General features: G+C 42.7%; 1 protein-coding gene across 1 annotated transcript in view; it reads right to left on the bottom strand.

Moving 5' to 3' along the window:
- The window catches only part of SFI1 (SFI1 centrin binding protein), a 68,094-nt gene that overhangs the window by 21,875 nt on the left and 21,176 nt on the right, over positions 1–25,043 (bottom strand). Inside the window, 7 exon segments of the mRNA XM_037052566.1 lie at positions 1,089–1,245; positions 8,371–8,473; positions 11,157–11,274; positions 14,158–14,252; positions 15,406–15,516; positions 21,819–21,890; positions 23,374–23,538. Of these exon segments, the coding sequence (XP_036908461.1) occupies positions 1,089–1,245; positions 8,371–8,473; positions 11,157–11,274; positions 14,158–14,252; positions 15,406–15,516; positions 21,819–21,890; positions 23,374–23,538 (821 nt within the window).

Raw genomic sequence — 25,043 nt, 5'->3', positions numbered from 1 at the left:
CCAAGAGAAAAGGTCTGGAATTTTAGGGAAGAAGATGCTATCAAATCAAAGAGCTGAGGCTCATAGTTACTACTGATGAGTAAGAACGGTGACTGCTGCTTTCAAAGGTTCTGTCTTGTTTTTGCCTCTCTGCTGAGGTCTCCCAGACAGGACTTTAGGGACTGAGTCAATGACACACAGTTCCGACAAGGCTTTTTTGCGCTTTCAGTCAGGCCGATGCAGGCTGCCAGCTTCATCTGCCTTTAACACTGATTAGCTAATGGCCCAATGAGCTGAAGTCCAGGAAATGAAAGGGAGTCGGTCCTGAAAGTCAAATGCTGTAACTGGAGGGACATCAGTCTGCAGCTCATCGTTCCTAACAGCTGACCGCCCTCCCGTTCGGGCTTGGGCAACCAGGCAGTGGTCTCCTGTCACTAGTCTCAAATGGGCACATTCAAACTCTCCCAAGAGACAGCTTTGGCAGTCTAGAGATTTCTGCAGAGAGTGCTCGGTAAAAGCTGGAAGGCCCAACCCAGCATCTAGCGCAGAGGCTGAGTCACTTTTGCACAGGCCAAGGAACGAAAGTACAGACATTACTGATGATCGTGAACTACACATTATGACTTCTGAACTCTCACTGGGAAGTACACCATTTGAAGAGTGTTTAAAAAACATCATAAATCATACACACTCACATAACTGGGGACAAACAGAGACAATCCAAATATCTATCAACAGAAAATGGCTAGTAGATTAAGGTAAGCCATCCTATTACCATTAAAAAATAACATCAGTGAAGAATACTTAAAGACATAGGAAAGTGTTGGTTGGTTGTATGGAAAAAAGCGACAGGCAAAATTACATACATCATATTAATCATAATAACACAGTAGTTATAGGATAATTAAAACCCCACTGAATAAAATGTATGCATAGAAGAAAATAAATGTGAATTGAGGATGATGGATTTTCCTCCTCAATCTCCTTTTACCAAAATTCGTGGCATAGTGTCATTATCTCTCTCCTTAATAAACTAGCACCACTGGCAGAAGGAGAGCGGAAACTGTGACCCAGCCCTCTGCCTGCTGATCCCGGGACTCCCTGCTCACCTTCCCGCTGTCTCTTTGCCCTCCGGACCTGCAGGAATTCAAGCCAGGCCTTCAGGGATCTCAACTTTTGCCAGTGCTGATGGTGCTTCACTGCAGAGACCGCCTTCTGTCTCTCCCTCTGGACATGCAGGAGCCGTTCCTGCCACCGCGACCAAGCCTGAAGGACACAGGAAAGACAACACTCACAGGGGAGGCAGGAAAGCAGAGGGGAAGTACAGGTGGGGAGAACAGAAACACACTCACACACACGCTCACACACTCACACACTCACACACACGCTCACTCACACACACGCTCAGACAGGGGAAAGGTGAAAACCAGACACAAGGAAGTGGCATGATAAGCTGTGGGAATCTGGGGTGAAAGGATATTGAAGAAGGGCATCCTGCTTCCAGAAAGTAAGTTTTTTCCCTGGATTAAGAACAAAAATAAAGAGGAACAATAAAGTCCATGAGCAGCCCTGAACAGGTAGCTCAGTTCGCTGGCACATCGTTCCGACTCCCCAAGGTTGCCAGTTTGGTCCCTGGTCAGGCACGTACCAGGGGACAGGTGAGTAAAAAGACAGGTGGAAAAACTCGGCAACAAATTGATGTTTCTCTCTCTCTCTAAAATCAATAAATACATTTTAAAAATTAAAAAAGACCAATAAGCAGACAAGCAGCAGGGACAATCCAAGGGTGATATAATTCAGATCTGGCACAGGTGAGAGCCTGCCTTTTTTTCCAAAGTGAGAGGAACCTATTGTCAAGAGGCCCTTCCTAAGACCCACTAGTTTCCTGGAAGTGCATCTGCAGAAGCTGAAGTCTACGAAATGACTCCCTGAAGAATGTCCATAAATGCACACACTTGAGAAAAATCTTCATGCACGCTCAGGGACGCGCATGCCCTAGCTTGAAGAGGGCCGTCTCAGACGACACCTTCATACCTTCTTAAACCTGTCACACCTCTTCGCCTTTCTTTCCTCTCAGCTGAATACCATTCTTCCTATTTCACCAAGAAAACAAAAGCAATCACAAAAGAATTTTCTCAAGCTCCCCCGACTCTCTCTACCCATCTGCCCACAGGCTTTGCCTTCTCTCCTGTTACTCCTGACAAACTGTCCGTGCTCCCATCAAAGGTCATCCCCCCACTAAGGATACATCCCATCTGCTCTCTCTTCTTTTTTTAAAAAGATTTTATTTATTTATCTTTAGAGAGGAAGGGAAGGAGAGAGGGAGAGAAATATCAATGTATGGTTGCCTCTCGTGGGTCCCCTGCTCGGAACTGGCCCGCAACCCAGGCATGTGCCCTGACTGGGAATGGAACCGCAATCGTGTGGTTCGCAGGCCCACGCTCAGTCCACTGAGCTACACCAGCCAGGGCTTCTCTCTCCTTAAGTTTATCACTCTGGCAACTGCCCCCGCTTCAGCATTATCTAGTTCCACGCTCTACTAGATTTTTTAAATCGGCACACGAATGTGCTGCTATGTCTCCCTCCTAAAAAAATATACACGTCCCTTCTGGGATATGACGGCCGAAAGCAATGGGGAACCCGTCACTGGACCTGGACTTGACACTAAAATAGCAACAAGATACAGTTTGAATATAAACTGTATTTTAGATGTTATCATATCAATATTAAATTTCTTAGATATGATATTACAGTTAATAGGAAAATGTCCTTATTTTTAGGAGATAGAAGCTAAAGTATTTAAATTTTATGTCTGCAACTTTAAAGTGGCTCAGAAAATATATTGAGGTACTCAGAGAAAGCAAATGTGGTAAGATGTAAACAGTGGTTACACTAGTGAACTGTATACAATATCCATCTTTTCTGTGACTTAGTATTTGTCAAAAATAAAACGTGGTAGGTGGAGGAGATTACTGTCACAGAAATGCTTCTAAAAAGGAATAAATCAGTTAATTCTCAAACCAGTCAACACATACCAGCCACACTTTGCCGGCCAACTAACCCTCAATTTCTTTCCCTTCCTTTCCAAACTCCTCAAAAAAGCTGTCTGTCTGTAATTTCTCTTCTCCCAGGCAGGCTTCCTTGAACTTCTCCCCAGCAGGCTCACTGAAACTGCTCTTATGAAGCAATCGATGATCTTTAAATTTCTCAATCCAAAGGCCAAGTATCAGTCCTCACCCTCCCTGAAGGGCCAGAAGCATCTGACACAGCTGCTACCACACCTTCCTTCACCTGGCTCCCAGGACACCACGCGTCTCTCTCTGCTCCAGCTGCTGCTGATCCCGTCTCGCAGGCTCAGTCCTGGAACCTCTCCACTAGCTACTCACTCCCTTTGTGCTTTCGCCCAGTCTCTCGTGGCTTTAATTACCATCTGCATGCCCAGGGCTCCCAGATTTACATCTCAGGTTGGACCTGTCCTCAATACTCCACACATCTATCCAACCGCCTTCTTGACATCTCCTTCTGGATATGCAGAAAGCCTACCAGGCTGAAGACATGGAGCTGAAAATGTAGCTGTTCCTAATGCTTCCCCACAAGCCTGCTTCTCCCTCCATCTGCCCCCATTTCAGTGAATGGCAACTCCACTGTTCAGTTCCTGGGACTCTCTCTGAAACTTCACATCTTATCTATCCATTAGCAAATCCTGATGGCAATGTCTTCAAAACATACCCGGAATCCAACACCAACGTGCTATCATCCTTGTCCACAACCTCACCAGGAATTTGATAATAGCTTCCTCACTGTGGCCCCTGCTTTTACGCGTGATCTTCTAGAGTCTATTTTCTTTTTTTTTAATATTGAATTTAGTGATAATTATTTAGCATTAGTGAATCCTGTAGATAATTACAGAACATTCTCAGTCATTTTAGGGCATTTGATGCTGGAACAAATCAATTTTTTTTAAAGATTTAATTTATTTATCTTTAGAGAGGAAGGGAAGGAGAGGAGAGAAACATCAATGTATTGTTGCCTCTCGTGAGTCCCCCACTGGGAACTGGCCTGCAACCCAGGCATGTGCCCTGACTGGGAATCGAACTGCGATCGTGTGGTTCACAGGCCTGTGCTCAATCCACTGAGCTACACCAGCCAGGTATTTTTTTCCCAAGAAATATACAAAATTTTTATTATATTTTTATTGATTATGTTATTCAGTTGTCCCACTTTTTCCCGCTTTGCCCCCCTCTGCCCAGTACCCCATTCCCTCCTCCAATCCCTCCCTTTAGTTCATGTTCATGGGTCATGCCTATAAGTTCTTTGGCTTCTCCATCTCCTATACTATTTTTCATATCCCCCTTTCTATTTTGTATCTACCAACTACGCTTGTTAATCCCTGCACCCTTTCCCCCACTCTTCCCCAACTCCCTCCCTGCTGATAACCCTCCAAATGATCTCCATCTCTATGATTCTGTTCCTGTTCTGGTTGTTTGCTCAGGTTTTTTGTTGTTTGGTTTTTTTTAAAGATTTAGTTGTTGAAGCTGTGGATTTGTTTTGCCTTTTAATGTTCATAGTTTTGATCTTCTTTTCTTAAATAAGTCGATTTAACATTTCTGGTAATAATGGCTTGGTGATGGTGAACTTTTTTAGCTTTACCTTGTCTGGGAAGCACTGTGTCTGCTCTTCCATCCTAAATGATAGCTTCGCTGGATAGAGTAATCCAGGTTGTAGGTCTTCGCTTTTCATCATTTTGAATACTTCTTGCGAGTCCCTTCTTGCCTACAAAGTTTCTTTTGAGAAATTAGCTGATAGTCTTATAGGAACTCCTTTGTAGTAACTCTCTGCTTTTCTCTCACTGTTTTTAAGATTCTCTCTTTATCTTTTACCTTTGCCATTTTAATTATGATGTATCTTGGTGTGGTCCTCTTTGGGTCTAACTTGTTTGGGACTCTGTGCTTCCTGGACTTGTATGTCTATTTCCTTTGCCAAATTAGGGCAATTTTCTTTCATTATTTTTTCAGATAAGTTTTCAATTTCTTGCTCTTCCTGTTCTCCTTCTGGCACCTCTTGATTTAGATGTTGGCACTTGTGAGATGTCCCAGAGGGTTCTTATACACTATCCTTATTTTTTTAAATTCTTGGTTCTTCTTTCTGCTGTGGTTGAATGTTTATTTCTTCCTTATGTTCCAAATTGTTGATCTGAATCCTGGTTTCCTTCCCTTCACTGTTGGTTCTCTGCAGATTTGTCCTTATTTCATTTAGTGTAACTTTCAATTCTTATGTTTACCCTATAAAATGTCAGAGAAATTGGGCTGTTTCCTCAAGGTGGCTTAAACTCATTCCTCTGATCCCTGAATTTCCTACGGACCGATCACTGGAGTCATGTTACAATTTTTAGACTAGAACAGTTCTCGAGTGGTACTAGGCCTTCCCCATCGCACTGCACCGCGAGGCCCACCATAGTTTCATCAGTGCCAGACTGTTCAGTGGCTTCAGATGGCATCACTCTGATCCGTCCGTTATATTTCCCCATCGCCTTTTCACCTGGTGCTGGCTGCCTACACCCATTTTCTCACTAGGAGTAGCAAACAGTGACTTTCTAACTCCAGTGCTCCTGCATTCATTAACCGCAAATCTGCAAAGAACCCTCGTCTCTCATTAACCTTCTGGTTTCTCAGAGGTTGGTTTGTACAGGAAAGGAAGGATAAATGCTTTTTACCTTCATTAATTTTCAAGGAATTGAGCTAACGCCCTGACCTACATTGTGACCAATGAGTTCCTTTTTACTTCTCATTATGAATGCATTACTTTTATATATTTGATGTGTTTTTCAATCCACTGTAGTCATTATTCTTTTTGATGCTCACATGGGTCTAGCTTAAGCCTACGGAGTCCTAACACAACCCTATCAACCTTCGTTCATTTGCTCACTTTGCGGCACACCGTACCCTAAGCCAGTGATTTTCAACCAGTGTGCTGCAAGAATTTTTAAAACATGCAACACCTGACTATTTAGTCAGGGGCACTGACCTCTTTTCCCTTAGACTGGCAAATAAAAAAGTGATAATAGCCAACACAATGATAGCCTTCCAGTGTGAATGCTCTGTCTTGAACCATAAATATTTAAGGTCACGGAATAGAGCTGCATCTTATTGGTCACATCACGTAATAAGGTTACATCTGATTGGTTAATTCTTGGTACAGAAATCCTTATATACAAATATAAGCACCTGATTTTTTTTAAAAAGTCATTTTGGAGCAAAAAGAATACGTAATGGCTATTATACTTTTTGTAAAGCAATCCAATATTTTGTGAGATTGGCAAAAAAATATATTTTGGGGGTGTGCCACAGAATTTTAGTTTGTGTGCCATGAGATGAAAAAGGTTGAAAATCTGTGCCCTAGTCTTATGATATCTATTTCCAGCTACAGACCTGGAATCAACCATTTCTCAAAAAAAAAAATCTTCGGTTCCTTTCAGTGGGAAATAGCAGAGACCACAGCGTGGGCTCTGCAGAAGCCGAATACTGTGTGAAGGCCACTGAGAACTTCTAAGTCTTTCCAGTCAGAAGATTTTTAGGTAAAAAAAAAGTCTTGAGTCCATACTGTTATTTCTATTTCCAGCTTCAGAGTACAGGGCTTTTATTTCATTTCCTTAACACCTGTAATATTTTCTTTCCTCCTGAACACTGTGATTCCTACTGACACTGCCGTAGTTATCTGCTTTATCTTACAATGGAGCTGTAAGCGTTTCAATGTAATTCCGAACCCGTCGCTAACACGAGACTTCCCAGTACAGTTTTATATTTCTTGGCAGTTCTCCGAGTCCTTAGACTACATCCTGCTAGGGAAGAAGGGCCAAAATATTGTATGTTAAGGCTACTTGAAGTAATTATTTTCTCCGTGCAGTCACTGCGACAAACTTGTTTGGCTCAGAGTGTTTTAAAATCCTGGGGATTTTTTTTCCTTTTTGCTTTCCTTTTGCTTGTTTAATTATATAAAATATCTACATGGTACCAAAGTTTAAAATGTATAGAAGGTAAATTCACAAAAGTACTTTGTTCCAACATTGTTCCCTCATTCCCTCTATGGGTAACCACTTTTTTTGTTAGTTTTAGATTTATTTTTCTTGAAAATATAAGCAAGCACACACTCCCTCTAATATCTCTCCTTCCCCTTCTTACGCAAAAGGCAGCACAGAATGAACGGAAGGGATCCTTCTAAGAGGTAAGGGCGATCACATCACTCTCCCCTGAAAGCCAAAAGCTTCCCACCTCCCGTGGAAGGAGAGACCAAGCCTTTAATGGGCACAGTCTGGAAAGCCCTACAATCTGCCTCCTTGTCACCTCACAACCTAACTCCTACTGTCCCCCTAAATTGGGTTCCTGGGCCCAACCCCAATAGGGTGTCCAAGAATTCAAATCAGTTCTGACCCTATTCACCCAGAGAGGGCCTCCGATTCCACAGGCTGAGTCCAGTCCTACGAGACTGCCTTGTCCCCCAGCCTCATCCCACCCCTACCCCCACCAACTTCCATGCCAGCCCCAAGCCCAGGCTCCTACCTGTGCTTCTACTGACTGGCCACATATTGGAGGGTCCCCAGATCCCCTCCAACTCAGAATGGCAACTGCAAGTCCTGGTCATTACATGTACTGACCAGCTACAAATCAGAGGTTCCCACAACCCCCTCTGTGAATTCAATTGATTTGCTAGAACAACTCACAAAATGCAGAGAAACATGTTACTTAACAGATCGCTAGTTTATTATAAAGGACTGTAACTCAGGAAAAGCCACATGGGAGAGATGCACATCTCTTCGAACCTCACCCCCTCGGGGGTTTTACAGGGGCTTCATTACATAGTCATGACTGATTAAATCATTGGCCACTGGCGATTCATTCAACCACCTGCACGTCTCCCCTCCCCAGAGGTCAGGGGTGGGGGGAGACAGAACGTTCCAACCCTCTGATAACATGGTTGGTTCCATGGGCAGCCAGGCCCCATCCTCATGTGCTTTCCAAGAGTCACCTCATCAGCGCTAATTGGCTATAAGAAAACAGTAAGGAGAAAACAAAAATATATACTGCTATTTTTTAACGTATTTATAACTAACTCATAAAACCCTTTCCAGTTCCACAATTAGCAGACATGCTCTACAAACCATTGGTAATCAGATCTAGTGTAATCCTAAGAGCAACCTGCGTCCCTTGAAGAGCTCAGCCTTCCACGTTGCTTCTGGACCCCACCTCCTCCTCAGTTCCCCAAGCTGTGGGGAGGGCCCAGCAGAGGCATCAGCACAATGACTGGCCTTTTGCTTGGAAGTCCCGCCCCACCCTGTGTGGGTGCGGAGCTTGACAAGGTGGACAAGACTCCAAAACCGGAGTCTTCAGGACTCACCTGCCGCTGGAGGCTCTGGGCCCGGTGCTTCACAGCAAAGGCGTAGAGAGCGCGGCCCGCACGGAGCTGTTCCAGGCGCAGCCTCCACTCGCTCCAACACGCCCTGTCAAGGAGCAAGGCGAAGATGAAACTGGTCACAAAAAAAGTCACGCAGGAAAGAGGAGGGTGGTGAGGGTGGGGTCATGGCTCTCAGGTCAAGTCCCTCCCCCCAACAGCGCCATCTCTAGACGGCTGTGTGGTAGAGGCCCTGCTAAGTGGAGAATCAGTCCTAACGCTGCCAATTAAAGGCTGGAAACTGATGGCCCCTTCCTCAGATCCAGCCTTAGACACTGTAGACATGCTCTGTATGCCCTATACAACTTTTATTTATTTTTTAAAATATTTTATTTATTTATCTTTAGAGGGGAAGGGAAGGAGAGAAGGAGAGAAATATCAATGTATGGTTGCCTCTCCTGAGTCCCCTGCTGGGAACTGGCCTGCAACCCAGGCGTGTGCCCTGACTAGGAATCGAACCGTGATCCTTTCGTTCGCAGGCCTGCATTCAATCCACTGAGCTACACCAGCCAGGGCTACTTTTTAAAAATATATAATAAATTGTTGCCAACATTTAAAAATCAGGAGAGTTCACAGAACAATCTACCCCCAAAAAGTAGCTTTTAGATTTCCAGTCTCGAGGGATCCCTTCCCTTCCTACTCTCCTGGCCAGGTTTCATCCAGTATTAAGTCTCTTCTGCTTATTTTCTGATTTGACGTAGGAAAACAGTAATGAGGATATGAGTTGGCAACTTCCGCTTCACAGAAACAATCTACCTGATCTCTCTAACCCACCAAAATCTCTTTTCTCCTATCCTAGGCCATGCTAGCTGCATTATTCAAAATCGCAAGCTATCTTACATTATTAGTTATCTTTTTAAACACTTAGGGAATTAGAAGTTCCCTGAATGTAGACCCAGCACCCATCATTGTACCAGGAACATTTTAAGCCCTCAATAAATATATACTGAATAAATAGAATTATGTAAAATATCCCAACAGACTCTCGTAGAATTGTATAGTTATTCAGAAGTTTTAAATATTTACAGAATAAATTTTAAATAGTTTCAAAATTTCTAAAATTTTAACTTCACATCCACTGGTGTTCTGAATACTACGCTAAATACTTTACAGGTATTATTTAGTTCCCATGACAACCTCAAAAGATTCTTATTGGTGCGCCTATTTCACAGATGAAGCATGAGACCTGAGGAGGCAAAACGAACCAATAACACACGCTGGAACAGGGATTGGAACCCAACTCAATCCAGGTGCAAAGCCTCTGCTCTCATCCATATAAGGCCCAGCTCTTTCAGGCAGAAACTAAGCTTTTAATATGCTGGCATTCGGGTCACCAAGGACCACTAGAAACACGGCACGGTGGAATCAGCCCCATGTAAAGTAGCTCATCGGTACACACCACTGGCTTCCAAGTGGACTAACTCATCTCCCTCCAACGTCTGGACAATGCCGGTGAGCTGCAGGGCAAGGAAGCAGTTAGAAGCATGGTCTTTGGTATCAGAGAAATTGTGTCGTGAGCTCTATCTTTGCCAATTACAACTTATGAAGTCTGCAGAAAAAGTCTAGCCATGTCTATGAAAGATAGAGACATTTATTGAAGAAGATATAAGATATAAGAAACATACAAACAGGACAATGATGCCTCAGTCCCCTTCAAAGTAGGCACCTTGGAACCCCACACAGTTCTCCTAGTTGCCATTAGCTACCCTGTTTTATTTTCCTGAATCTCACTGATGGTCTGAAATCACTTCCCTGCAAAGGTGATTTTAGTGTAAAGAAAAGCCAGAGGTCACGAGGCACCAAATCTGGACTGTGGGAGGGCTGAGTCACCTGATCTGATATTTTGCCAAAAAACTCTGCATGAGCAGGTGCGTTGTTGTGACGAAGCTGCCAACCACCAGTTGCCCATAGCTGCAGCCTTCTGAATCACCTGAATAGTTTCCATGGAGGAATGTTCCAGCTTAATGCAAAATGTGATGCAGATTCATTGCTCTACTTGCTCATTTTGAATGTGACAACCACACAGTACACATGCTCACTCAACACTGTCTACCACCCCCACTGACTAGTACAGTGAAGTCATCATTGTTCACGCATGCGCATTCCAGTCCACTCGCCTTGGCTGCCAGCTTACATCAACATCCCTCTAACCATTCTTGTTATATTAACAATGGCTGGACTCTTTCCAGACAGACCTCGTGTATCTTAATCTGTACAATAAGAATACTTAACTTTACAGTTTTTGGTGAGGATTAAATGAGATGCATTACATTAAAAAATTAATATACCCTCATACTTAACACAGGATTTAGAATACAGTGAGTACTCAATTAGTGTTACTTATGATTATGTGAAAACCTGATCTCACAGTTGGACAAACTCTCAACAAATATATATTAGGTACCAATTATGTTCAAAAATTTTAAGGTGGGGTTTTGTGCTGCTTTGCAGCAGCATAAAGAAAGTCTGAGAGAGGCCCAGCTGGTGTAGCTCAGTGGATTGAGCGCAGGCCTGTGAACTAAAGGGTCACCAGTTCAATTCCCAGTCAGGGCACATTCCTGGGATGCAAGCTGGGTCCCCAGTAAGGGTCATGCGAGAGGCAACCACACATTGATGTTTCTCTTTCTCCCTCCCTCCCCTCTCCCTAAAAATAAATAAATAAAATATTTAAAAAAGAAAAGACTGAGACAAAATGGTAGTTGCTGGACCGTGAGGTGTCTGAGTGCACTCACCACAAAATACTCCGCTGCCTAAACTCCAGGGCAGTGATCTGCATCTGACATTTGGTCCTTCGAAAAACAACGTAGATCAGCCAGGACTTCCAGGCCCGCCGCATCTTTTGCTTCACATCTGGATGCACCGAAGAGATTTTCAAAATGGGGGAGAGGGAGACCGATTACTCTGGGTTATGATAAAATCTTATGGCGCTACCTGTGCTTATCCCACCTTTGAATAAATTCCTCTAGCCTTCCAGTGCCCCCTGCTGGAAGAGTTGTGAACTTTACAAAATTAATAAAGATGCAAGTGTGTGTGAAGAATGGCTATATCAGTGATAACATTTACAAAACACTTAAAGGAAAATCAATATACTGTACTGCTCAGAAATATTTTACTTTAAAAGCTCTTATTTTTTTAGAGATATATTATGCAACATTTACAGATGAAATGATGTGAATAACACAGGAAACAGAGAAATGAGACTGGTGTGAGCTGATAATTGTTGAAGTTGGGTGGGAGGTTCATTAGTATATCTTTCAATTTTTTAGAGACTTAAATTTTTCCACAATACAAAGTTTGAAAAATAAGAAAGTGTATTATAACAGTGCTGTTTGAAATAATAATTAAGTACCATAAGCAAGACAAAATATATTTTCTGTATCTGTTTGGGAAACAGAATAACAAAGACCAGTAATGATCTTGGAGAAAAGAGAAATTCCTAGATATGAAGCTGCAAAGGTCAACAGATTTCCCTTTGTGGTAGATTCCAATTTCATTATGAAAGTCATTACTAATAAAGTAAATTTATTTTCTTTTTAGTATACAAAGGATACGATGCAATTATGTAAACCATTTTCAGAACAGTCTCCAAAATGTGGTCAGTAGGACTGGAGCTACACTTTATATTTCGTAGCTGTTGACAAGTGGATTCAAATTATGAAAAAAAATTTAACAGGCAGCTTCCTCAAGCCTACCCCAGACCTCAGGAAGCAACACACCCCAGGCCACAAGGACTGGTGTGGTACTATGGTTTAGAGTTTGGGGTCCCAAGACAAGACAAGCCAGCTTTGAATACTGACCTTGTCATTTATTAGCTAAGTAACCTTACACAAGTTCCTTATGCATAAAGTGCTGCCTCCCTTAGGGGTTATGTTTTCAAAGGGTAAATTAGATGGTCTATGATAAGTGTTTCCAGTAAGTGCAAGCTGTTATTTTCTGAGCATGGAAGCCAGCAATTCGCATTATTCGTCTCTACCAAGATTCTGATGACAATTTGAGAACTATTCTTCCCTGAGGCCTGATCGTACTTGCAGGCTTTTTATCTACCAGTGTAAGAGTAAACAGATACTCCTTGAGGTCTGTGGACATGGCCTAAAACAATGTCATATGTCAGAAATAACCCTTTTAGCTTAAAAATACAAGTGACTTTTCTTTAAACTCTGAAAATATGGAGCTGGTTGGGCATCATCCCACAAACTGAAAGATTGTCGGTTCGATTTCCAATCAGGGCACATGCCTAGGTTGCAGGTTGGATCTCTGGTTGGGGCATGTGCAGAAGGCAACCAATTGATATTTCTTTCTCACACCAATGTTTCTCTCCCTGTTTTTCTCCCTCCCTTTCCTTCTCTCTAAAATCAGTAAGAATGTCCTTGGGTGAGAGTAAAAAAAAAATTAGCAAATTGAACCCAGCAATACATAAAGATTGGTGTTAATTTGAGGAATCTATGGCTGGTTCAAAATTCAAAAATCACTCTATATAATTCAACATATTAAACTAAAAAAAGGCCACATAATCATCTCAAAATAGAGAAAAATGATGACAAAATCCAACATCTATTATTGATAAAAATGCTCATAAAACTAGGAATATAAGAGAACTTCCTTGCCCTGGCTGGTGTAGCTCAGTGGATTGAGCACGGGCCTGTGAAGCAAAGAGTTGCTGGTTCGATTCCCAGTCAGGACGCATGCTTGGGTTGCAGGCCAGGTCCCCAGTAGGGGGCGCACGAGAGGCAATCACACATTGATGTTTCTCTCCCACTCTTACTCCTTCCCATCCCCTCTCTCTAAAAGTAAAAAATAAGTAAAATATTTTTAAAGGATCATCTAGAAAGAGAATAATCATCACTGTGTCATAACAAAGAATTTTTAAAAAGAGAGAACTTCCTTAATCTGATAAAGGATATCTACAAATAACCTCTAGTTAATATCACACCTAATGGTTAAAAACCAAATGGTTTTCCCCTAAGATCAGGAATGAGATGTGGATGTCCACTCTCACAACTCCTTTTCAGTGTCATGCTGGAAGCCCTAGACAAAATATTTTGGAGCCCTGGCTGGTGTAGCTCAGTGGTTTGAGCACAGGCCTGCAAACTAGAGGATTGCAGTTTAATTCCCAGTCAGGGCACATGCCTGGGTTGCAGGCCAGTTCCCAGCAGGGGACCCACGAGAGGCAACCATACATTGATGTTTCTCCCCTCTCTCCTTCCCTTCCCCTCTAAAGATAAATAAATAAATAATTTTTTAAATATTTTGGAAAGGAAGGAATAAAGCTGTCTCTGTTTACCAATGACTGTGGAGAAAATCCTGTTCAATCTACATAAAAGATCCTAGAACTAATAAATGAATTTAGCAAGGTTGCAGAATATACGATACATAAGTAAAACCACAAAACTTTTAGAAGAAAATCTTTGCAACTTTGGGTTAAGTAGAGTTCTTACATAAACTATCAGAAACACAATCCATAAAGCAAAAACTGATAAATTGGACTTCATCAAAATTGAAAACTTTTGCTCTGTAAAAGACACTAATAAGAGAATAAAAAGAAAACCACCAACTGAAAGAAAGTATTTACGAATGGGGGAAGCTATGCAGGTGAAGGGGCAGAAGGTATATGGGTAATCACTGGACCTTCTCCTCCGTTTTGCTGTGAATCTAAAACTGCTCCTAAAAACTAGAGTCTTCATAAAGAAAAGTCAATTCAGGCGTTTTCTCGAGACATGCATTTCCGTTTCTTACCATAATCCTCGGCTCTCACGTACTTGTTCTTCACAACCTGCTGCTGACGCACGTAGGCCTTCCAGGTCTGGAACGCCAGACTGTACAGGTAGTACCTGAGGAGCCAAAGAGGCAAATGGCATTTCTTCAAAACAAAACCATTCCTAATCTGTTGTCCCAGTCCATACGCAGGAGAAATTACCATGAACATTTCTGATACAAAAAATATCTACATCCTAAGCTAAAATTTCATTTCCTACAGTGTTGTTCCCCACACCTCCTGACTATGTCACTGAAGAGAAAAGCCCTGACTTTTCTGAGAATAGCTTCACCGTCAGCATCCACAAAGCCGTATGTTTGGAATGATAGTCATAATCAACTTAATGTCTACAGTATGTAAAACATTACTCCTCTCCTTTGCACTAAAACAAGGTCAATGTCACATTTTTTCCTTTCTTTTCCTTCTCAATACATATACTAGACACATTCAGACCTCAGTCCCTTTGTATTTTCACCGCCCCATTTCCTAAGACTTAACGTCATACTCTACCAGATTAGAATTATTCAATGTATCTATTTTGCCTGAAATACATAAATCAAAACCCCTACAACAGAGAAACTGAATAAAGAAGTGATTATAATGAGAGTATATATCATTTTAAACACAATGTGTAAGATTTATTGGGTATGTATTTTCTCCTATAATCAGTATAAATTAAAATAACTTACATTAAAGAATAGAATATTCTCAGAATTAAACATTAGACAGAAGTAAAACTCATGCCCTGGCTGGTGTGGCTTAATGGATTGAGCACTGGCCTGTGGGCCAAAAGGTTGCTGGTTCGGTTCCCAGTCAGGTCTGGGTTATGGACCAGGTCCTTGGTTGGAGGCCTGTGAGAGGTAGGCAATTGATGTTTCTCTCTCACATCAATGTTTTTCGTCCCCTTTTTCCTTCCTTCCCCCTCTCTCTAGAAATAAGTAAATAAAATGGAAAACAAACAAAGCGAAGACGTGAACGTGAAGGAGAAAACCCTACTTGAATCACTAGCATGACCTATACCAAACGGTCACGGGAATTAGAGGAGGGTCTGTGTGTGCGCTCACGCGCACACGTGTTGGGTCTGATTTTGGGTTTTGATCTTGTTACCCTAAGAGAATTTGAAGAAAAACAGAAAACGATTCAGAACTATTCTCTCTGACCATAAACGTGCTGAGCAATGATTTGATAACGTGTACCGTAAACCTGGAGCGACGTAAACGACGTCTGACCTGTAGTGACAGTCGGCTCGAACACAGAGTTTCCACTCGTGATGGCACACCCACCACTCCTCTTTCCACTCTTCAAAGGCCTTCCGGAGCACCCTCTGCCTGTAGTGGAACCTAGGGCAAGGGGCAAATCAGAGACATGTGACAATGCTGAACCTGCTATCTCTTCCCAAAGCACAGTTCCCTATTGCCACTGCCTTCTCACAGTAAGGTGTGGTTCATTATTTGATAACACCAAAATAAATTAAAAATAGATGTAGTTAGCATCTTCAGATCAAAACCACAGAGCTACTTAAACTAGAAACGAGGCCTAAAATTTTAGACTGCAGATCTTACCAATGAAAGATGCTAAAGTAAAACAAAATAAAAACACGACTTTTCAAGTACCGTAAGTGAGTTGAGAATTATTCTCAGTCTTTTTCACTCACCAGCCTAAAGAATATTTTTGAATAGTAAAAAGTAGCAGCTCCCTTCTCACACAGGTGAGTAAAAGTTATAAAAGAAGTCAATGCCCACTGAGGGGAAAATAAAGACGGGAAACAAGGTAACAAGAACGAAAGCAGAAGAGCAGAGACACTGTGTCAACGCTAACGAGGCGCTGCCAAGGTGATTCACAACCCACGGATTCCAGTCCTGTCAATCCCCTCGAACTTCTGAACTTCTGCTCAGGGTGCTGCAGCTTACTAACAAATACCTCCCCCCTCCCCACTCCCAGTTTCAAAAAACCGGGCTGTGAAGATACACACAGGGAAGTTCACCTCACTATTAGTCACAATAATAAAAAAGAAATACTACCAATGTCCATTAAAAGAGGGCAGGTTAAATTCAATCAATGCCATGTGGTCATTTTTTTTAATAAATGAAATGAAACTAAGGATACTGATATGGAGAGATACCAAGAAAAAAGTTGTTAGGTGAAAAAAATAAAGTCACCTCACAGTATATATAACATAATGCCATTTTTTATAAATTAATATTTTTTGGCCCTGGCTGGTGTAGCTCAGTAGATTGAACATGGGCCTGCGAACCAAACGATCACAGTTCGAGTCCCAGTCGGGGCACATGCCTGGGTTGCAGGCCAGTTCCCAGCAGCAGGGGGCGCATGAGAGGCAACCATACATTGATGTTTCTCTCCTTCTCTCCTTCCTTTCCTCTCTAAAGATAAATAAATAAAAACAAAAAAACAACTCTGTTAAATTAATATTTTTGTATTTTGGTACCCACCCATATTTTCGAGTTAATATATACCAAATGCATATACATTTTAAAGTACATGTGCATGTATACATATTTTATATATATGTGTATGTACATATATATACACGACTTTATTATATGTATAAAAAGCCTAGAAAGACCTCAGAATACCAAACTGTCACCAGGGTTCTCTCTCAGGATGTGACTATGAGACTGGTATTGATGGGAGTAAAAGGCAGAAAACTGTACTTGATCAATATTTAAAAAAGAGAGAGAGACTATTCCCTACATTACACACTTCTGTAGTTAAAAAAAAGTTTAACAATAACTTAGTTCATAATTTTTGAATATTGTAAAGGAAAAGAACTTCCATTTGCACATGTACTTTCTTCTACCGTCCACGATTTGCCCACTTCCTCCCCTTTCTAAAACCTCCCTGAAATAAGAGCAAAGACATTTCAGAAGGTGTCAGCCCACAAAGACAAAGAGACTAGGAGCAACGATGATAGACAAGAGACATCAACACATTTTAGACAATGGCAGCAGGCAAGTGAATCAACAGATCAGAGAAAGCAGAGAAATAGGTCTCCTGTGGTGGGGAAGTCAAGAAGCCACCAGCTGCCGGTACAAACCCCAGGAGTGGGTGGGAGCAAAGGGGCATCAGGAAGAGCCCTGGGTGGAGATGAACCCAGGAGTAGCTGTAAACCTATGTGTAAGGAAGTTAGGTCCCTGCATCCTGTTTTTACCCAAGCAGAGACTCAGGTTCAGCTCTGGAGAGGGTAAACCAGAGAAGCACTGGATTCTAGAATCCCAGGCAGAGCTCTGGAGAAGTCTGTGCACCAAGCGTCTACACTCTGAACCATGAGACCCCCATTTCCTCTCCTCTGCTGGCAGCCAAGCTTAAACCACCACCACCCACCTTCACCCCACCCCAGAAAAAGACTGATGGACCCCATTCCTCTGGGAAAACTGATCAACTAAAGGGAAAAGGCCCTCAGTCACCCACATCAAGAGTCCCCGAGTGGAGCTGTCTGCTCTCTGCTTCGAAAGTCTGAAGTGAAAGCCCCGGCCGGGTAACCCCGCTGGTCAGAGTATGGTCCCTGATATGCCACGGCTGAAAAAAGTCTGAAGGGAAGCCCTCGACTTACAGGTCCCTATGCATCTATATAAAAGCTTCTAAAATTAGCATTCGAGTGTCTAACAAAAATATGAACAGATAATAAAAGGGTCTCTTGACATTTCAGGGAAGGTTCCAACATGAGACAGTGCCCAGAAACACACAGAATAAGAAAGCTCCAGAGCCCTGGCTGGTGTAGCTCAGTGCATTGAGCGCGGGCCTGTGCTCAAAGACCACACGATCACGGTTCGATTCCCAGTCAGGGCACATGCCTGGGTTGCAGGCCAGTTGCCAACAGGGGACTCACGAGAGGCAACCATACATTGTTATTTCTCTCCTTCTCTCTTTCCCTTCCCCTCTAAAAATAAATAAATAAATGAAATTTTAAAAAAATATGACAGAAATGAAAAAAAGACCTGTAGACAGGTAAAAGGAAAGGCAATGGGCCCTGGGGGGTAGCTCAGCTGGTCGGAGCATTGTCCCAAAATGACACAGTTGCAGATCCAGGTCAGGGCACACACAAGAATAAACCAATGGATGCGTAAATGTGTGGAACAACAAATGGATGCTTCTCTCTTTTTTTCTCTCCTCCCTCCCTTCTTCTCATTCTAAAAATCAATAAATTAAAAAAAATTTTAAAGAGTACAAGATGAAAACAACCACCCTGTCACAAACTTCTAATCAGTGAGAACACGGTATCAGAACTCTAATTCTGCTTGGCTGGTGTAGCTCAGTGGACTGAGCGCGGGTCTGTGAACCACACGATCGCGGTTCAATTCCCAGTCAGGGCACATGCCTGGGTTGCAGGCCAGGTCCCAGTAGGGGACTCATGAGAAGCAACCATACATTGATATTTCTTTCCTTCTCTTCCCCTCTAAAGGTAAGTAAATAAAAATTTAAAAAAAAAGAACTCTAATTCTGGTAGGTGGCTGAGAGAACAAATATTGTCACTCTCCCATTTTATAATTTGGGAAACTGAGGCCCAGAGCCATAGCTTATCCCCAGTCTAAACAATTGCATAGGGTCTGGGTTACAAGCAAGACCCAGATCTCCTCAAGTCCAGTCCAGTTTTCTCTCCCCCAAACCCAGCCACCACAAAAGAGAGAAAAAGAAAAAAGTAAAGAGAGAAAGTAAAGCAGTGTGGAAAACACCAGTCAATGGCTAACCCCACAGCCTCTGCCAAGAATGCTCCCTCGTGCACATCCATTACAGAGGCTGGAAAGCAAGGTTTGCCCCCAGCCTCCTCTGCATCCAAAGGGGGCCAGCAGCATAACAGCTCTGGCCAGTGAGGCAGAAGCAGAATGCAGCTGGGGGTTTCCAGGAACGTTCTGCTTTCCTGATAAAGACACAGACAGAAGTGCCGGCACCCTTCCCCCTCCTTCCCGTGTGAAGCTAGACAGTCATCTTGCACTCACGCGGTGTCACCTCTGAGGACAAAGGGTCAATATGGTAAGGATGGCGAACGAGACGGTGCTATGGCATCACCGAACAGCTGAACCACTACCAACCTCCAGAGTGCTGCTGGGAAAAGGCAAATCCCGACCTCTTTAAGCCAACACCAAACTTTCCTGGAGTCAAACACATTCCTAAGTAATACTATCACTGTTTCCCAAATACTTGGGCTATAAATAGGTATTATTTGAAGAGAGACTTCCAGTTAAATATTGGTCAAACGTAAGTTAAATGAAATTAAGTAGGAAAAGGATCTGGGGAAGACTCTGGCAACATTTTTCAGTCTCTGAATCCCCATAAAACATGCAGAGCAGCCATGTAGCAAAACCAAAAACTTATGGATCAATGACAACAAAAATAGACAACGAGACAGCCCCATGAATCCAAAAGGCGAGCAGGTGCGAACAAACCACCAACGGCCAACAGACAGGGGCGGAGTTAACATTTGTGTAGGAAACAAAGGAGCAAGGAGGTGGCCTGTGAGGAGTGCAGTGACAGCTGTGCGAATGCGGCCTCTCCCTCCTCCTCAGCAAACTGGCGCCAGGTTCTTCTTCCTTCTTCACAAGTTCATGGATGGAAGATTTGTTCTCTCTGTACATTTTAGCAACCTCAGCATACATTCATTTCCCCTTTCCTTAGTAAGTCTAGAAGTTTCACCTTTTCACTTAAAGGAGGCACTTCTAGCTTCTCTTTGTCATGCCCAAATGGCCCGCATCCCTCGTCTCCCACTTGGGGCCATTACTAAGCAAAACAAGGGTAACTTGAACAGCAGCACCATGCCACCACAACGGCTGATCTGACAACTGAGACGCCACAAAGTGACTAAGAGGGCATGCGACATATATCACATGGACACTCTGGACAAAGAGATGATTCACTTCCTGGGTGGGACAGAGTGGAACAGTGCAAGCTTTCATCACGCTACTTGGAATGGGGTGCAATTTCAAACTTACAGAGTGTGTATCTCTGGAATTTCCCATGTAATATTTTCAGACTGCAGTTGACCACAAGTGACTGAAACTGCAGATTAGGGAGACTACTGTACATTATATTCCTAGGGAAGTCCTTAAAAAGAAAAATAAAGCTCAGTGGATTGAGCGCGGGCCTGCGAACCAGATGATCGCGGTTCGATTCCCAGTCAGGGCACATGCCTGGGTTGCAGGCTGGTTCCCAGCAGGGGATGCAGGAGAAGCAACCATACATTGATGTTTCTCTTCCTCTTTCCTTCCCTTCCCCTCTAAAGATAAATAAATAAAATATTTAAAAAAAGAAAAATAAAAAAGCATGTAAACTTCTAAGCAAACAGGAGGGAAAATAAATAAAATACTCAACTGAATAAAAAATAACAAAAGCAAGAGACTTCCTGTAATGGCAAATGAGGTAATTCAGATCGATACTCCACCTGAGAACAAGAAGGACAAAAAAAGATATTTCAGGGCATCAAAGAGCTACCAGGCAGTGAAGGAGGACAGGGCCACGGTGCAGGGGAGGCAGGGAGAGCAGAACTGAGCCGCGCTTGACACCTGTGACCGGGATGGGCTATTGCCACACTGGGAGCTCCACGGGACACAAAGGTGACAGGAACAGTAAGCCACGCTCCTCCGCTGCAACAAGGTATACGAAGAAAAAATTTCAGAGAACATGCACAGGCCAAGTTTGCTTGAGAGACCTTGAATCAAGGGACTTTGGGCAATGTTCCAGATTAGGGAATCCAGGCTCAGGAAAATTAAATAGGGAAGGTTGTAGTAATAGGAGAGGGAAGGGGGTGAGAACCCATAACACTTGTTTTTATTTATTTTTCTTTTTTAAAGATTTGTTGTTTTATTTTTATTTATAGAGAGAAGGCAAGGGAGGGAGAAAGAGATGGAAAGAAACATCCATGTGTGGTTGCCTCTCATGAGCCCTCCGCTGGGGACCTGGTCTGCAACCCAGGCATGTGCCCTGACTGGGAATTGAACCAGCAACCTTTTGGTTTGCAGGCCAACACTCAATCTACTGAGCTACACCAGTTAGGGAGTAACGTTTGTTTTTAAAAAACACTTACATTCTCAATGCTTGCTAATTCTCCCTCTGAAACATAACCTCCACCGGCCCGTTCTCTACACCCCGCTACTTCCTGCAGCGTCCCTGACCCTTATGGCTCCCCCTGCAGTCCAATCTGGGAGCAGCAGCTAAAACTATTGACTAAACCCCAAAGCGGTGAGTGGGAGCTTACGCCAAGTGAGGCTGTGGCAGAAGGACTTTCTCTTGACTACCATTTTATTCCCATTGCCAGTGCCAACTATTTCTCTTGATCAAGTGAATTTGTCCATCTTGCCAGTGCCCTTAAAGATCTCCTTCACTTCTGGGCAAATACTTTTTTCCCAGAGGTTATTAGCTCTCCTGGTTTACTTTATGATTTCTTCATACACTCATTCAGTCAAACTAATAAGTGTTAAACCACCATTTTGTTAAATGCCTGCTGGAGGCTGGACAGGGGCATGGAAGGTATGTTACACATGCCATAATAAAGGTTTTACATATATATATAAGCCTATATATATATATATATATATATATATAATTAAGCCCGTATATATATGGGCTTAATCAAACAAACAAATGAACAAGCTGAACTCAGTGGATGTTTGGTGTTCTGAGCTAATACTACCTGGCTTTAGAGGGAAATACTCTTCCAAAAGTTTTTCGAATCCACAAATACAAAAACTTCCTGGTCACACATCTGAAAGAAGAAAAGAAAGGATACACACATTTTAGAACTCCACTTGGCTAATTTCATCAGCTTTCTAGATAAGAGAGGGAAGCTCTGAGGTCCTAGGAGGAGAGAGATGCTAGTATGAGTCAAAAGGTGAATCATAGTTAATCTTGCATCAAACAGAGTACAGGACGGGACAGGTTTATAAAGCAAAAATCAAGCAGATTATTTAAGTACTTTTAATATAATGTATTGTCAGTGAAGACTTCAGAGTTGAGGAAAAGGAAGTACGTGCTAAAGCTTTTGTTTGTATTATTCTTCCTACCTAAAACACTTGGCAAATGGCCACTTACCCATCAAGGCTCATCTTCAATGCCCGCTCCTGGGTGACGCCCTCCTGGACCTTCCTCAACCCAAGCAGCAGGAACAGCCCTGCACTCTCAGCACTCTGTTCCTTATGTAAACACTATGACACCAAATCAGTCACTGGGTGCCTGATCAGTCACTGGGTGCTAGCAGGGTGCCTGTCGTTCCCTCTGCCCTGTGAGCCCGAGAGCAGCCACCACGTCCTACAGGGCCCTCAGAACCCGGTCCTGGCAGTCCTGGCGCACACACACAAAGCTGACTTGCCTTGGCCAGTTATTCTCCAGGTTTGGGTTGGGAGGCTCTTCTTCCTCCTGCCCTGTATCTGGCTTACTCTTATATGAAGCTTCAGGACTTGGCTGACACTTCCTGCAGGAAGTCACCGCTGGCTACACTAGCACGGCTGTCCTTGCCACGTGAACCTGTGGTGCTACGTCCTCTCCTTTCACCGCACTTACACACTTCACTGTAGTGGTATGTGGAACGGTCTGTCAAGCACATCTGATTTTAAGCTTCCATGAGGTCAAGGGCCGGGAGTGTCTTATTCACCTTATATGCTCAGCATCCGGCACAACACCTGGCCAAAGAGGCACATGCTATATTTTCTTGAATGCAGAAAGGGAACCCTTTGATGGAACTAATCAAGAGAAAGAGAAAATGATCCTTTTTTTGGACCCTGTTTAGACTTTTTCTGCGAGACTCTATAGTTTATACCTTGTCGGGTACAACTAAAGAATGTAAATGAGCCCTGGCTGGTGTAGCTCAGTGGATTGAGCAAGGGCCTGTGAACCAAAAGATTGTGGTTCGATTCGAGTCAGGGCACATGCCTGGGTTGCAGGCCAGTTCCCAGCAGGGGGTGCATGAGAGGCAACCACACATTGATATTTCTCTCCTCTCCTTCCCTTCCCTTCTAAAGATAAATAAATAAAATTTTTTAAAAAAGAATGTGAATGAAAATACTTGATAACGGATCTTATGTCTGAAGAGTCCTAAATATTTCCTTCTCTCCTGAACATTTCACCACCAAGAGCAGTCACCAAGATGCCCAACTAACTGAGACAGGTGAATAAGAATCAACCCTTCATTTTAACTGGAAGGGAGAACAAGGGAAAAGTCACTGTGGGCAGGTGACCACACGCACGCTCACCTGATGCGCAATTCTCTTAACCGACCCCTCTGGGTCCGAGCGTGACGCTGCACCAGGCGACAGGAACGAGGCATCTCACTCCGGATCCCAGAGAAGGCAGAAGACCTCTTGTGGGACAGTATCTTTGGAGAATAAAGTTTCTTAACTGCACCATCTCTAAAAGACCTTAAAGTTGAGGTGCAAGGGGGAAAGGACAGAATCGAATTATCTCTGCATTAATGCAAATACCTTTTAATATATATGTAAAATTAAATACATAAACTCATTAAGACAGGCTGATGATAACTATGCTTCAAGGACAATGAGCAGCCCAAGCTGACAGAAGTACCTGCCGACCCCTGAGGTGGGCACTACTGAGCTGGCTCTAGGCAGAAGCTGCAGGGCTTGAGGATACCATGGAGTCATTAATTCTAACATTTTAATGTGTCATTTCAATGCTAATCACTTATAAATTAAAAAATATTCTTTTCTATAAAAACAAAAAAATCATATTAGGAATGATTTTCATACAATGCAACTTTTATACCAATATGAAACCATATACTTTTATTAAAAACTAAACTCTGACTTTTAATCCCATTTTATAAACATTAAGAGATTACATTATTTGAGATGAATGCATGATTTTTAAGAAATGGATGGCGGAGATCTGCCGCAGGAGACACCTAGAAGCAATGACATCCCATTAGCAGTGAGCACACCTATTGCTTATGAAGTACACCATTCCCTACTAAAAGGAACCAGGGCTCCTTGGAGATTTTCAGGTCTGGGACAAGGAAAATACAAGATGAGCCTGGAATATCTTTTTAGGTCAAAAAATAAAGAAATGTTCAAAGAATGATGGCACATGTCAAAAGACACAGGAGCCTCCCCCAGCTGGTGTGGCTCAGGGGATTAAGTATGGGCCTGCGAACCAAGGGGTCGCGGTCAGTGCACATGCCTGGGTTATGGACCAGATCCCCACTTGGGGGCATGCAAGAGTCAACCAGTCAATGTTTCTCTCCCTTTTGTTCTCTCCCTCCCTTTCTCTCTCTCTCTCTCAAAATAAGTAAATAAAATATTTTTTAAAAAAGAAAAGACATAGGAGCCAGCTTGAAAGGGCTCCCACTATCCAAACCTAGGACAATCGGGATAATAATAGGTGAAAATAAAATAGAAATCCGTATTTCTATAACATAGAAACCCACTAAATAAAACAGAAATCCATAAATCCACAGATATAAATAAATAGATGAATAAAAAATACATGTGGGAGAGTGGAAAAGCTCTACTCTGCAGTAGAATGCCAAATAAACTTAGAAGGAAATTAGAAAAGCATCATTTGGGGGGGAGGGTGGGGGGTGGGATGGGATGGGAGTAATGGACAGAGAACTATACTTGAAAAATAATTAAATAAAAAAATTGAAAAAAAAAGAAAAATAAATAAAATAAATAAATAAATAAATAAAAGAAAAGCATCATTTAGGAACTGTTATAATAATAACTGATTCAGATAAGAATCATCAATGGACGCAAAAACAAGTGGGTGCTAGTTTATGAGGAACAGGACATTAGTGTAGTTTCAAAAATTATCTCCCCACAAAATACTTATTCATTACTTTATAGCGGAGACACCTGGCAGAAATCATCTCAACTAAGGGACGAAAGTTAACATCAATGGTGACGGGACC

Source organism: Sturnira hondurensis, unplaced genomic scaffold (genome assembly GCF_014824575.4).
Source record: "Sturnira hondurensis isolate 20B ecotype Veracruz unplaced genomic scaffold, ASM1482457v3 Scaffold0007406, whole genome shotgun sequence".
In the NCBI taxonomy this organism is placed as follows: Eukaryota; Metazoa; Chordata; class Mammalia; order Chiroptera; family Phyllostomidae; genus Sturnira; species Sturnira hondurensis.
The sequence above is the reverse complement of the archived record's forward strand: the minus strand, read 5'-3'. Positions and strand labels throughout refer to the sequence as shown.